Source organism: Lactuca virosa, chromosome 3, assembly GCF_052849685.1.
Source record: "Lactuca virosa cultivar CGN04683 chromosome 3, Lactuca_virosa_CGN04683_v6, whole genome shotgun sequence".
Taxonomy (NCBI): Eukaryota; Viridiplantae; Streptophyta; class Magnoliopsida; order Asterales; family Asteraceae; genus Lactuca; species Lactuca virosa.
In genome coordinates, this window is record NC_136428.1 from 19,559,073 (window position 1) to 19,571,741 (window position 12,669).

At 35.1% G+C, this 12,669-nt stretch overlaps 2 protein-coding genes across 2 annotated transcripts; one reads left to right on the forward strand and one right to left on the reverse strand.

The window, feature by feature from the left end:
* Positions 1 to 522: 522 nt before the first annotated feature.
* Positions 523 to 2,710, forward strand: LOC145165304 (reticulon-like protein B2). The gene is made up of 5 exons (XM_079084020.1): positions 523 to 880; positions 1,644 to 1,824; positions 1,896 to 2,037; positions 2,136 to 2,205; positions 2,310 to 2,710. Exons 1-5 carry the CDS (start codon positions 691 to 693, stop codon positions 2,483 to 2,485), a joined length of 759 nt encoding a protein of 252 aa, XP_078940146.1. The 5' UTR covers positions 523 to 690; the 3' UTR covers positions 2,486 to 2,710.
* A 1,271-nt stretch (positions 2,711 to 3,981) lies between these two features.
* Positions 3,982 to 11,094, reverse strand: DAA1 (P-loop containing nucleoside triphosphate hydrolases superfamily protein). Its single transcript, XM_079084021.1, has 16 exons — positions 10,421 to 11,094; positions 9,093 to 9,214; positions 8,906 to 8,994; positions 8,802 to 8,837; positions 8,606 to 8,702; positions 8,409 to 8,451; positions 8,229 to 8,329; positions 7,998 to 8,062; positions 7,419 to 7,915; positions 6,424 to 6,490; positions 6,204 to 6,335; positions 5,553 to 6,121; positions 5,332 to 5,470; positions 4,861 to 4,929; positions 4,663 to 4,782; positions 3,982 to 4,568 (listed from the first exon to the last, which is right to left on the reverse strand). Exons 1-16 carry the CDS (start codon positions 10,636 to 10,638, stop codon positions 4,455 to 4,457), a joined length of 2,478 nt encoding a protein of 825 aa, XP_078940147.1. The 5' UTR covers positions 10,639 to 11,094; the 3' UTR covers positions 3,982 to 4,454.
* Positions 11,095 to 12,669: the final 1,575 nt, after the last annotated feature.

Here is a 12,669-nt window from a genome sequence, read left to right on the forward strand (position 1 = left end):
AGAGGTAGCTCCGAGGAATGGACCTTCAGATTTTTTTTTCACATCGATTATTCGGGGTTTATATTCATTCCCAAACTAATTATTTTCAAGAAAAGATTATGATAGTATGAATTTTTCTGGACAATGTTTGGAATGAATGTGAGGTGGAAAAAATTGATATTTTAAATAAAAGAATCATTGGAGGTGATTTTTTTTTTGAAGATCCATATCCGCGGAGCTACCTCCGATGAATGAACTCATTCCGCGGAGGTAGCTCCGATGAATGGATCTTGAGTTTTTTTTTAATACCCTAATTTATTTACGATTTTGCTATTCCGCGGAGCTACAATGGATTCCGCGGAGCTCTTCGGATATCATTATCACCAATCAGGTTAATTTTTTATGTCTATATTTTGAAATTAAACCCTAAAAATGTCTATACCCCGTGTTTTCTTATTATTCTCCTAGATATCATTATCACCAATCAGGTTAAAGACAATCCCGAATTAATAGGCTCGGAAAGTTCCCAGACCTCAAGCTCATGATCAGGTTCGGTAGACAATCTTCTGTTTATGACCCACCTACGCAGCTAGTCTCACACATTCTTTGCGTTACTGAATACTCCAGAGCGATTCATCATCAATCTGTTTCAAAACCAAAGATTTTAGGTTCAAGATTTGGGTTTTTCAGATTTCAATCGACTGAGCGAACATGTCAGATCACGAGGATCATAAGGCGGAATCGTTGATGGAGAAGATATCGGACAAGATACACGGTAAGGATGATTCTTCTTCGTCTTCAGATTCAGACGACGACAACAAGATTTCAGCGATGAAATCGAAGGTTTTTCGCATGTTCGGTAGGGAAAAGCCCGTCCACAATGTCTTCGGCGGCGGAAAGCGTATGTTATCGTTATTACTTGCACTTTATTTTTACTGGATTTATATTATTCTTAAACCCTAACTTGCTTTAGTTACTTCTTTAATAATCCTTTCTCCCTAAATTACTACTTCGGCTATCGTTTGAGAATTCGTCGAATGATTCATCAGTCTTATATACGCGAGTAACATAATTTACTGATCCACAATCCTAGATGATAATCAGCTATGTTCTCTAATTAATGGTTTGAGTTAATTATTGTGAGAATCGTCTCTTTTATCATTTACTTCGGCCATAAGGAAATACGTATTCGTCCAATTACAATATCAAGACCTGTTGATCTTGATATACAAGGTAGTTCATGTACGAACTTGATCGGATCCACTTTTCTGCATCTGGATCTAGACCTACATATTGTTATACCTCTAATAAATCTTCGTTTCTTAATCAAAACTATTTCCTCTATGGTTGTCTAAAGTTAAAGCAAAAGGTGTATCTTTTTCTTTAATCATCAATCCACGCTGTTAAGGAAGCTCTTTTCCAGTTAATATGTTACCTTTTTGCTTCATAAAGGTTGCTCACATTCTAATTATCTTTTCTTAAGTGTTAATAATTAATATCAATAAAGCCAAAGGTGGTTTCTTCTTGGGTTGAAAAAGTAAAAGTTTCTACTTGTATGCAATAATATAATACCTCCAATGTGAAACATGCTTGATTCCATTGCTGAAACAATCAATGGAGGTCTTATCTGTTGTTCATCATCTAACTTTTTACTATCTGTAAAGCTGCCGATGTGCTCCTATGGAAGGACAAGAAGGTATCTGGTGGAATCCTTGGTGGAGTTTCAATCATCTGGTTCCTTTTTGAAGTGCTGGAATATCATCTGCTGACTCTTGTTTGCCACAGTCTGATTCTTACATTGGCAATACTATTCCTATGGTCAAATGCCTCAGCCTTCATCAACAAGTAAGTGTTCTTATTTTACCAATTGTCTCACCAATTTGATACACTCATTCATGAGTTGTTGTTTTATACAGATCTCCACCAAAAATCCCACAAGTTGTGATTCCGGAGAAACCCGTTTTGGAAATTGTGTCAACCCTGAGAATTGAGTTAAACAAAGGTTTTGCAGCTATTAGAGATATCGCTTCAGGGAAAGACCTCAAAAAGTTTCTATCTGTAAGTTTTTTTTTTTTTTTTTTTTTTTTGCTTCAATCTTTAATTTTCAATTTTATACAAAAGTCTTGGTTTTCTTATTATCATTGTTGTTTAATCAGGTTATTGCTGGTTTGTGGTTTGTGTCAATCATCAGCAACTGCTATAACTTCTTGACATTGGTTTACATATGTAATTTCCTAACACCAAACAACTATTCCATGTCCATTAACAACTTTCAATAATGAAATTCTGATTTATTTATTTATTTTGAAAAAAATATATATATATTGCAGTGGTTGTGTTGCTGTTCACGGTGCCTGTGGTGTATGATAAATATGAGGATAAGATCGATCCGCATGCAGAGAAAGCATTGATTGAAATCAAGAAACAGTATGCGGTTTTCGATGCAAAAGTGTTGTGTAAGATCCCAAGATCCATGAAAGAGCTTAAAGCTAAGAAAAAGGTTTAAGAATATGCAACTTTGTTACTGGTTAGGTGTGTCTTATATATCTAAATCTTAAAAATGGTTGATTATTGTGTTTTTCTTGATGATTTGGGGTTTGTGAGGTTGGTAATAGAGATTGATTGATACGTAAAACCCTCCTCCCCAATATAATTTCTTGTGTTTTTAGAGTTGTGGTGATGTCTTTGTGTTTTTTTTTTAATATATACATGGTGTTACAGTTTTTGTTGATGTGGCACTTTGTCTTGAAACTAATATATGATGTAGTATGTTTGTCTTTGTGAGAACACAATTTTGGTGGTGTGTGGTCATTTCTTGCATGATGTGTATTAAATGTTGTCGACTACATTAGTGGGGCCTAAAGTTGTCTATTGATTTATTCTGATTTTGATTCAGTAAATGTCACCATCAAATTATGGAATCCGTGTTTTTTAGCTATCATTATAAAACAAGTAAATGTTAAATAACCTAACAACTTGATTTCGATCACTTAAGTGAGAGTTGCAAATTGTTAGAACAGAGCGGAAAAACATGATCGGTTTCAAATTACTGGATTTTTTTTAATAATTGATGGTCTGAGTTCACTTCTTGTTGTTAGGGAGGAGGGAGTCATTCCCTCTCAACCCACTGCCATATTACTTTTTCTCTTTTGTTTTTCTTCATCTTTCCGAACCCACAACACACGGAAATCCTATCTTTTTGAACCCACTCAATTAAAAAAAAATACAAAACAATCAAATGTAAAATCTTAATTAGCAATAGAGTTATCGGCGGTACCACTCCCGCTTCAACGAGTGGGTTGATTGGTTTCACTAACCCACTTCATCATCTCTTTCTACTTTTTCTTTCTTATTTTCTCTTGTACCATGTGTTTTAAAACTTGTATCTTAGTTGTTTTGTATTTTTTTTTAATTGAGTGGGTTCAAAAAGATAGGATTGCCTTGTGTTGTGGGTTCGGAAAGATGAAGAAAAATTGATGTGACTGTGGGTTCGGTGGGTTGGGAGGGAACGACTCACTCCTCCCTTAGTATTTTGATCATGTGTCTGGGTTACAAGGATTTTAATCTTGTGATTGTATGCTAAAGACACTTTCAATTTAGTCAAAAAAAAGGGACATTACTGGAGGGTATATTGATGAGTCCAAATTTGTAAGCCAACCTCAAATACAACGAAATATGAGTATATGTACTCCTACATCCGAAAAGTGACAAAATCTGCAGTAGAAAAATGGTTTATGGAGACAACCATCGGGCAATTATCTGTTCCATTGTGATCATATTTTTCATTCCATTCCATGTACAAAATTTTGTGAAGATTTTGGGTCTCAGCAGGCCACCTTATGGCCCTTGACTCCACATTTTACAGTGTCCAAGATCAAACTCGTCTTACATATACAAGTTGTACAACTAAACTTGTATTAGATCATAGTTTAAATAAGTTTAGTTTTAGATCATAGAGTTTAAATCCACATTTTTATTCCAATTAATTGGTAACGGTACCAGTAAAATCACAAACAAGGTTATATTTTTTATTTGAGAAGAATAGTAAAATATTACATGAGGTTGCAACATCCACTAGAAAAAGGAAATATCGTACATACAACACAAGCGCACACACTATTTCGAGAATAAAAATCAAACAAATATTGTGTAACTAACTGTATGGGTGGGAAACAACAAGACAAAACAAATGGTACAACACAACACACAAAAGTCCAGGAACAGGAACAGGAACAGGATCACTCATATAATTGTAAGCCACCCACCTGTGACCTGCCCCCTCAAACAGACCCACAGTTATGGTACAAACCGAGCCCCTTGATGTTGATGTTTTTGTATGGTGGGTGGCTACAACGTACATGAGTAGAGTGATTGATGGATGGATCCTTTATTGGGTGGTTCATATTTCATATGGAGGGGGATTAGTGACATGATACTTTTTTAATTAGGTGATAGTGAAAGTGAAAGTGAGTTTATTAGAGGAAATATGATAATTGCTCCTTTTTCCTTGAACCCCCCTCACCATATTGCTCGTTCCATTGCTTCAGTTCGCCCATTATTGACCCTTCCGATGCAAAACTAGCCGCCACCTGTACACAATTTCATTTATCAACACAAACACAAATTAATAAATCAATCACTATCCCCTGATACAAATCAATATAAGGGTCATTTCACACCCACCTGATTCTTGGCTTCCCTAAAGTCCTCCATGTTTAGTGGCCTAATACTAATCACCTTCTCCTTTGTAACTTCTTCTGGAGATTGAGGCCCCTCTCCCCTCTCAGCTCTCAGTTTTTTCTCCTGCACAAACAAACTTAATTATATAAATTAAAAAAGATAAAAGTCACAGCTACGTTTTATTCATATTATAATACTCACAATATCCTTCAATCTTTCTTGCTGTATCAGCTCCCTAACTGGTCGATAAGCTGCAGTCGTACACAGATTCTGTAATGTCACCAAAAATTAGTTATAATCATGACATATCATCATAAACATTGATTAACCCAAGGGGCTGTGTATCTGTCAAGTGATTGAATAAGTGATGGATGATGATAAAGTGTTGTATATATATAACGTATGTTTCTTTTCTAGGCCGAATAAACCATCTCATGATACTAAATGATCATTTTACCCTTAAAATTTCAACAAACAATTTTCACAATAAGTCGTGAGAAGAGTTGGGAGGAAAAAAGAAAGACAAATAGGTAAAGGGCTTGGTGTCTCTGAATCCATTAAGACAGTTTTTTTTTTTTTTTTTTTTTTTTGACAGAGTCATGTATAGTTGCCCAGATTAAGTGCTTATTAACTCATTAAAGCTTATTAAGTAAAAAAGAAACAACCCCTAACCTTCAGATCACTTCCAGTATATCCTTCAGTCATAGTAGCAAGTTCACCAAAGTTCAATCCTTCATCAATCTCTTCTTTTCCCAAAAGAGTCTTCAATATCTTTTCCCTATTTTCCACCGATGGTAACCCCACCATTATCCTATTTTCACCATCACAAAAACATTTTTAAAAAAAAGTTCTAAATTTCATTATTTCAATTCAAAAAGTTTGAAAATATATACCTTCGCTCAAAACGTCTGATAATAGCCTCATCAAGGTCAAAAGGGCGATTAGTAGCAGCAAGAACAAGAATCCTTTCACCTGGTTTAGTCAACAACCCATCCCAATGAGTCATAAACTCATTCTTAATCTTCCTCATGGCTTCATGTTCTCCAGCTCTTGACCTTTGACCAAGCATACTATCCACCTCATCAACAAATATAATAGTAGGCGACACTTTAGCTGCAAGTGTAAACAAAGCTCTAACATTCTTTTCATCTTCACCAAACCATTTTGAAGTAATGGTGGACATTGAAACATTGATGAAACTTGCTCCAGCCTCGTTGGCAATTGCTTTAGCAAGCATGGTTTTCCCTGTTCCAGGAGGGCCAAATAGTAATATCCCTCTGCATGGCTTCAAAAGTCCTCCGATGAACAAATCGGGTCTTCTTAAAGGTAACATCACCAGTTCTTGAAGTGAATCTTTAATGTCATCTAATGCACCAATGTCAGAAAATGTAACCCCGATTTCACTTGCGGGTATCACTTCTGGTCTTATTCGCTTCTCAAATTCGTTATCAGCAGGAACTTCCTAAAAAGATTACAATATCTAATTAAAAAATAAAGATTTTTTAAAAAAAAAAAAAACTTTAAGAAAGATTATAAAAACTTACGGGAGCTTTAGGTGTTGGGGTGACATTATCAGCATTCTTAGGAGCTGAAGAAGCTTCTGCTTCATTAGGACCACTCGTGCTTTCAGCTTTGGTTTCTGGTTTTGGGACAACAGAATCTTTCACAACTGTATCCTGTAATTAATGATTGTATATATATAAGTGAGTCAAAATAAAGGATTTTTATAGTGAATTTCTAATTAAAGATAGAACTATCACAAACCTTTGAGGTTGAGGTCTCCTTCTTAACAGATTTACCTTCCTGGAACAGGCTCAACCCATGAGACAAACTGTTTTATGTGTCAAATATAAAAGTCAGCAACATATTTAAGGAAACAAATAATTAATGGTATAATCGGATAAAAAGAAGAGTTCATCACAAAAATGGGAAGGTTATATTATGAAATGATCACCTAGTTTTTCAATATTTTTCACAAAATAACCACCCCCACCTATGTTGCGATAAAAAGGTTCCCTTAGAGCATCCACGATGGGGGTTTAATAAGAGTTGAATAGATGATGACTAAGATTGAATAGAAGTTTAATGGAGTGTGATTGATGACATGGAGAAGAGTTGAATGAGAGAGTTGTATGATCATTGAGTGGTTCAATAGATTTAATGTTTTCTTTTTCAATTAAATTTCAAACCAAATATAAGAATCCATTAAACTCTGTAGAGTTTAATGGAGTGTGGATGTTAAAGAATATAGTTGAATAAAAAATGAAATGTTAATGTGACAGTGATGTGGCAATCCATTGAACTCCATAGAGTTCAATGGATTGTGGATGTCCTAATTCACAAAATTGCTTTTTCTGACATCATATTTTATTATATATATTTTTGTGAATATGATGTCATTTCGCAAAAAATATAATGTCTTTTCGCTATATCTTTGAATTGCAAATTTTAATTCAAAAACTTTTAGGTAAATTCGAAAAACGTCACCCCTGGGAGGCAAATGAGAGAACCAAAACCCTTAACCAAATTTGTTTACATTTGAAATAAATTCCTTCTAATAGTCAATTTCGGGATTTTTATTTAATTTCGCTACAAAAAATCATCACAAGCAAAAAAATTCACATTTTTGCGATAAAGAAAGGTATTTCGCAATTTTTTTAGCGAAATAAGTGGTCATTTTGTGATAAACGGTGAAAATGTGGTCATTTTGTGACATGAGCTTCCCATTTTTTGTGATTAACTCTTAAAATAAATCAGACCTTGTAGAAGAAATGACTAGTTTTCCATTTCTATACTCTGGATTCTTGGTATGTGTGAGATGATATGAGATAGCTGAAACCACGATTTCCTCAATGTAGTTGCTAAGATCAATTGTGTCAGCCACACAAATAGAAGCAAGATCATCACAGTCAAGATCATTGGCAGCAAGAACTTCACTGATATGATTTCTGTTATCTTGAAACTGGATCATCTTCATATCTTCTTCAAGTTGACTTTTCCAACTCACAAGATGGTTTTCTTCGTGAGGAGGTTTGATTTCAATGTTGTATGGGAACACAGAAGTAATCCTCTCGTCTAAGTCTCTGTAATCTTTCTCAGAGTCAATAACTTGTGACCCAAGTATCAGTACAGGTCCAGAAATTCTTTTTAACATTTTCTGGAATAAAGTGTATAACTTTTGGGATCTGCATAGAAGCTTCTCGATGTCTCTAAGGTATAACACGATAGGACTGTTCTTGGATATGAAAGTAAGAACCTGCAATTAAGTTTTAAAAAAGTTATACTTGTAGCAGAAGGCAGAGAAACAAATTAAATGACAAGAGATTTTATATATATACCTTGTACAAGGTTTGTACAAAAAGTTTCTCATCAAAAGACAAACTGCTTGTGCGCCTAAGTGGAGCTGAGAAGAAGGATATGCCAAAAAGGTTATATTATTGTTGGGATTTGTTGGCTTCAGTTTGCCCCAATAGTATTTGATTTTTTTCTTAGTGTATATTAAAATTTTGGAATTTGATGTAATTGGTGGTTGGCTTGAGAGATTAGTCTATGTGATTGTAATAATTTACCTGGATTTGGTGGAGTAGATTTTGAAGCAAGCTCGTCAATATTAGCTGATGAAGATGCGTTTCTCCGAAGATTTGGAGTACTTGAGAAAGATTCAGTCCCCCTATATATAAAAAGAGAAATGAAAAGAAGTTTGCACAACAGATTTCTATATTTTTTATCAACAAGATTGTATGTCACACCTTGATCCAAAATCAGAAACACTGCTCTGTCTACGTAATGTCCCTGTAAAAGACAACAGTTATATGAATCAAATGTAAACAAAGAGAACAGCTATATATAGGTTTATTACACAAACACCATGAAAGTATACAACCTTCTAAAGGAGGCAGTTTCTTAAAGATGTAAACTGTGAACAGTAACAACCCAAACTAAATACCTTTTATTTCCTGTTTGGATTGAAACATAGACATGGTTGATTCAAATAAGTCTGACATTCGCCCCAAGGTTGTTTCTGAAGTGGATCTTTTGAAGGTCTATATACATATATAGTAGAAAATGCATCAGTAGATAAAACAACATAATAATATAAAATAGGGAAAGTATATGATTGAAAAAATGTCCATAATGCTTACAGTATCTTTGGAGGAAGCACCATATTTGCTCTGGACCTGACAAGATCAAGAGAGGCAGATTAGTAAATTCAAACATTATGACGTTTTTTAATCAACAGGCTCACCTTAAGTGAAAAATCATTGACATCTAGCAACAACAACTTGGCTTCAAAATAATGAGCCAAAGCCTTGGCAAGCATTTGCTGATAAAGCTCTTTAAATCCACAACACAAAGACAAATTTTAGTCAATGCAGTTAAAGATATATTCAAGTGTGATTAACAAAGCAACTTTATTTAAAAATTGAACTAACCTGCAGGCCCTGATAACAATATAGTTCGACTTGCTGGAGAAAGGTTTCTTGTGTGCTTGGAAAAATCGATGTTCTTCAGATAAACAAAAGCGGCACTTGTAAGTAAAACCCTTGTCTGCTCGCTGTTGAAATGGCAAAAAGAACAAAATAAATAAATAATAATAATCATCATAAACCAAATTTAGAATATTCAATGCCTTAGTTTTAATTGTAGACTCTGCATTATTTAATGGGGTGTCAAATCTGCATTATTTAATGGGGTGTCAAATCGGAGAATCTTGTCTTGTTTTGTCTGACTTCTAGCCCAGCGGTATCCGGTGTTGTCCTCCCTCCTTGAGGTTGAGGGTTCAAGTCACATCGTGGATATATGTGGATTTAAGGTGTAGTTTAGGAGTAGGTTAGATTTGCCGTTTAAAAAAAAAAGACAAGGTTTAATGTAAAACAAACACGGCATAACACTATTAAATTGACGAGTCATGTTCTAGTTAGGGTTATGTTTTGTACTTGCCTATATAATACGACTGATAGCTTATGTTGTATTATTGGTTTTAAGTTTGTGAATAAAAATACTCTTTCATGTAGGTCATATTAATCGAACCACGTTAAATATTATCATAAAGATAACATAAAATAACCATTAGTTTATTTAATTCATACTTGATACATGTTTAACATGACAAACACTAAAAACACATGCTAAATTATGTCGATTTCAGGGTGTTGCTAAATAGACACCACATGGAGTCATGGACACCCTTACCAAAAATCAACCTATCGTTAACTGTTTATAATTAACTTTTTTTAGAAAACAATACAAGTTCAACCAATAAAAATAATTGAAAAACTAGCCAACCCATTTCATCAAACACATTAGCCGAACCGTCTTTTAAACCAGACACGAACAAAAACTTAAACTTCAATTTTCTCCGGGTGTTGTAGACTTTTGGCATGTCATCAATTGACCGATGACACGCCTACATAGTGATGATGTGAGTGTTGATAGATTGAGATGGGACCAGGGACACCTCATCACAAGTATGGTGAGTCATACGATTTGAAAATTAATGATTATTTTGACGGACGGCCAAAACAGAACCAGGTGTTCTGCATCTCCAAAAACCCTAAACCTCATCAACCTCCAAAGTTTTCATTCATGGATGCTCTCACTAATAATCACTATTAAGATCTGTCCACACAAAATATCATACGTAATATTTGTTTTATTATGTAGTGTTTGAAACTTGGAATGCAGATTTTGTTTAATGAAATATCAATTAAGTCCGTTGAATTGAATGAAAGTGATACAGATTAATTAATTAATTAATTACCTTAGGTAATAGGGAAATTGGTCGAAGGTGATTTTGCTGTCTTTGCCATCGACGATCATACTAAGCATCTCACGCTCCATTGTTTGTGGAGTGAGTCCGTTTCCTGATGAATCATCACCACCACCGGTCCACCTACTCACTGTCTTCCCCATTCCAATTCCAACTCCTACTCCTATTCCCACGCTCAACGCAGACATGAACAATTGCTTGTTTTCCATCTCTTCCGATTTCAAATTACGATCACAAATTTTTTTCACTCGAATGGAATTACAGGATTAATACAAACAGAGGATGAAATTCTCCAGAATCCGATGAAACTATAACTGGAACTATCGGAAAACACAACACAGTTATCAGCAAACAGATCACCAATCAATCAAATCTCTCCGAATCAAACCAGCATCAAGGTCTATCTCCTTTGTGTTTCGATGTTTCAATAATATATTTCCTTCTATCTCCGATCACAATCGACGTTTCCACTTCCTCTTATATGATTGTTAAACTGTCTTAGGATAACTCACAGGTGTATTCATCATACACGCACTGAGTTTGACGATATTGAGAAAATTAGTCAAACTAGTACGAAACAGTAGAGTCAAAGAAGACCGTGAAGTCTCCGGCGGCGGCGGCAGCGATTGTGAAAACGAGAGTGATCGATGGTTATAAAAAGGAGGGAGGGAGGGAGGGAGGAACAAGGTGGAGATCAGTTATTGTATTGTGATGTGTGTGGGGTGGGGGTTCAGTTCCCAATATTCAAAAGTAATGGCGGGGTGTGGGACTTTGTTCACGAGTTGCTCACGTGCCTTCAATCAATCACTATTGCATAAAAGGATAAAATGTCAGGGCGCCGCAATTTCATCCAATTGCTATAAAGGGAAACCTCTATTTTAGTGTTACATTTTTGTTTACTCCATCCCTTCCCTTATCTTCTCCAACTTGCGTAAATTCAGACCCTTTCGTATCTAATTATTATAATGTTTAATCAACAACAAATTGTATATACAGCATATATTTTGTTTTAATTAGGAATCATAGACACGATACGAGGTACACTTGAACGAAAAACAAGTCAGTTTTTGCAAGAGATACTTAATTGTAATGGTCTCTTAACATTCAATAATACCATGAAATTCGATCATTGAAAATGTCTCCTGTTTTTTTATATGTCAAAACATATAAGGGAAAATGACTTATATGGGTAACCATGTTTCAAAATCGTTCAAAAAATATCATTCAAGTTTGATGTGTTTAAAAAACACCATCCAAGTAAAACATTTGTACAAAAAACACCAACGAAATACGTTCTTTATTCAAATTTGACCTTGTGGTAACCGGCAATTACCGGTAAAAAATAAATAAAGAAAAAATACAATAGAAAATGATTCAAAATGGTAACTATGTTTCAAAATCGTTCAATAAACACCATCCAAGTTTGGTATGTTCAAAAAACACCATCCAAGTAAACTTTTTGTACAAAAAACACCAACAAACTATATGTTTTGTTCAAATATTACCCACCGGTAACTGGCTCTTACATGTTAAATGATAACTTGGCTTAACTATTATGACATGACATAATAATTATTGACAAAACAATAAATGATTTATTCCTCCTTTAAAAATTGATTTAGGGTTTTTTCATAAACGAATGACTTCTTCTTCTCCTATGATTGCTCTTCTTCTTCTTCTAAAGTGATGATCTCGAACTCAAGTCCAAAACCCTAATTCTTTACTTAAGGCAAAAAGGGCTCCTTTACCCCTGCCTCAATAGTGCCTCCCCTAAAGACCCATATCCATAAAAAGTCCAAAAAGGCATCTAAGCCCAACTACAAGGCCTCTAAGGCCCAATATGGCCCAAGAACCCCCAACATGGCCTTAAGCCCAAAAAATGACCTGCTACAATCAGCTGGGTCTGAGCCCTAACTTAAACAAGTCCATGCATACGCCCAACATATGCTGAAGCCTCTGCGATCCGGATGTCGAGCCATTATGCCCGATGTACTCCTAGCGTACGCCCAACGTACTCGGCTAGGGTCAAGAACCGCCAATCTTCTGATGGCCATAACTTGTTACGAACGGGCATTACAGACACCTCGGCTTGTTACGAACAAATATAAATTTGAATACATCGTACACAAGTATCATAACCATATGCCAAGAAACATGCAAAAGAAATGGTACGAAACAATAAAATAACAAGGAAATGACAAGAGACGTGCGTGTCTGTAGACCGGATAATAAATGGGGCC

Excerpts from the sequence above, each read along its gene's own strand:
- LOC145165304 (XM_079084020.1), top strand. The coding sequence starts at position 691 with ATGTCAGATCACGAGGATCATAAGGCGGAATCGTTGATGGAGAAGATA. Across the intron at positions 881-1,643 it reads TGTCTTCGGCGGCGGAAAGC|CTGCCGATGTGCTCCTATGG; the intron begins GTATGTTATCGT and ends CTATCTGTAAAG. Across the intron at positions 2,206-2,309 it reads CTTGACATTGGTTTACATAT|TGGTTGTGTTGCTGTTCACG; the intron begins GTAATTTCCTAA and ends TATATATTGCAG.
- DAA1 (XM_079084021.1), bottom strand. The coding sequence starts at position 10,638 with ATGGAAAACAAGCAATTGTTCATGTCTGCGTTGAGCGTGGGAATAGGA. Across the intron at positions 8,995-9,092 it reads ATTGTTATCAGGGCCTGCAG|AGCTTTATCAGCAAATGCTT; the intron begins GTTAGTTCAATT and ends GTGGATTTAAAG. Across the intron at positions 6,491-7,418 it reads CTAGTCATTTCTTCTACAAG|TTTGTCTCATGGGTTGAGCC; the intron begins GTCTGATTTATT and ends CACATAAAACAG.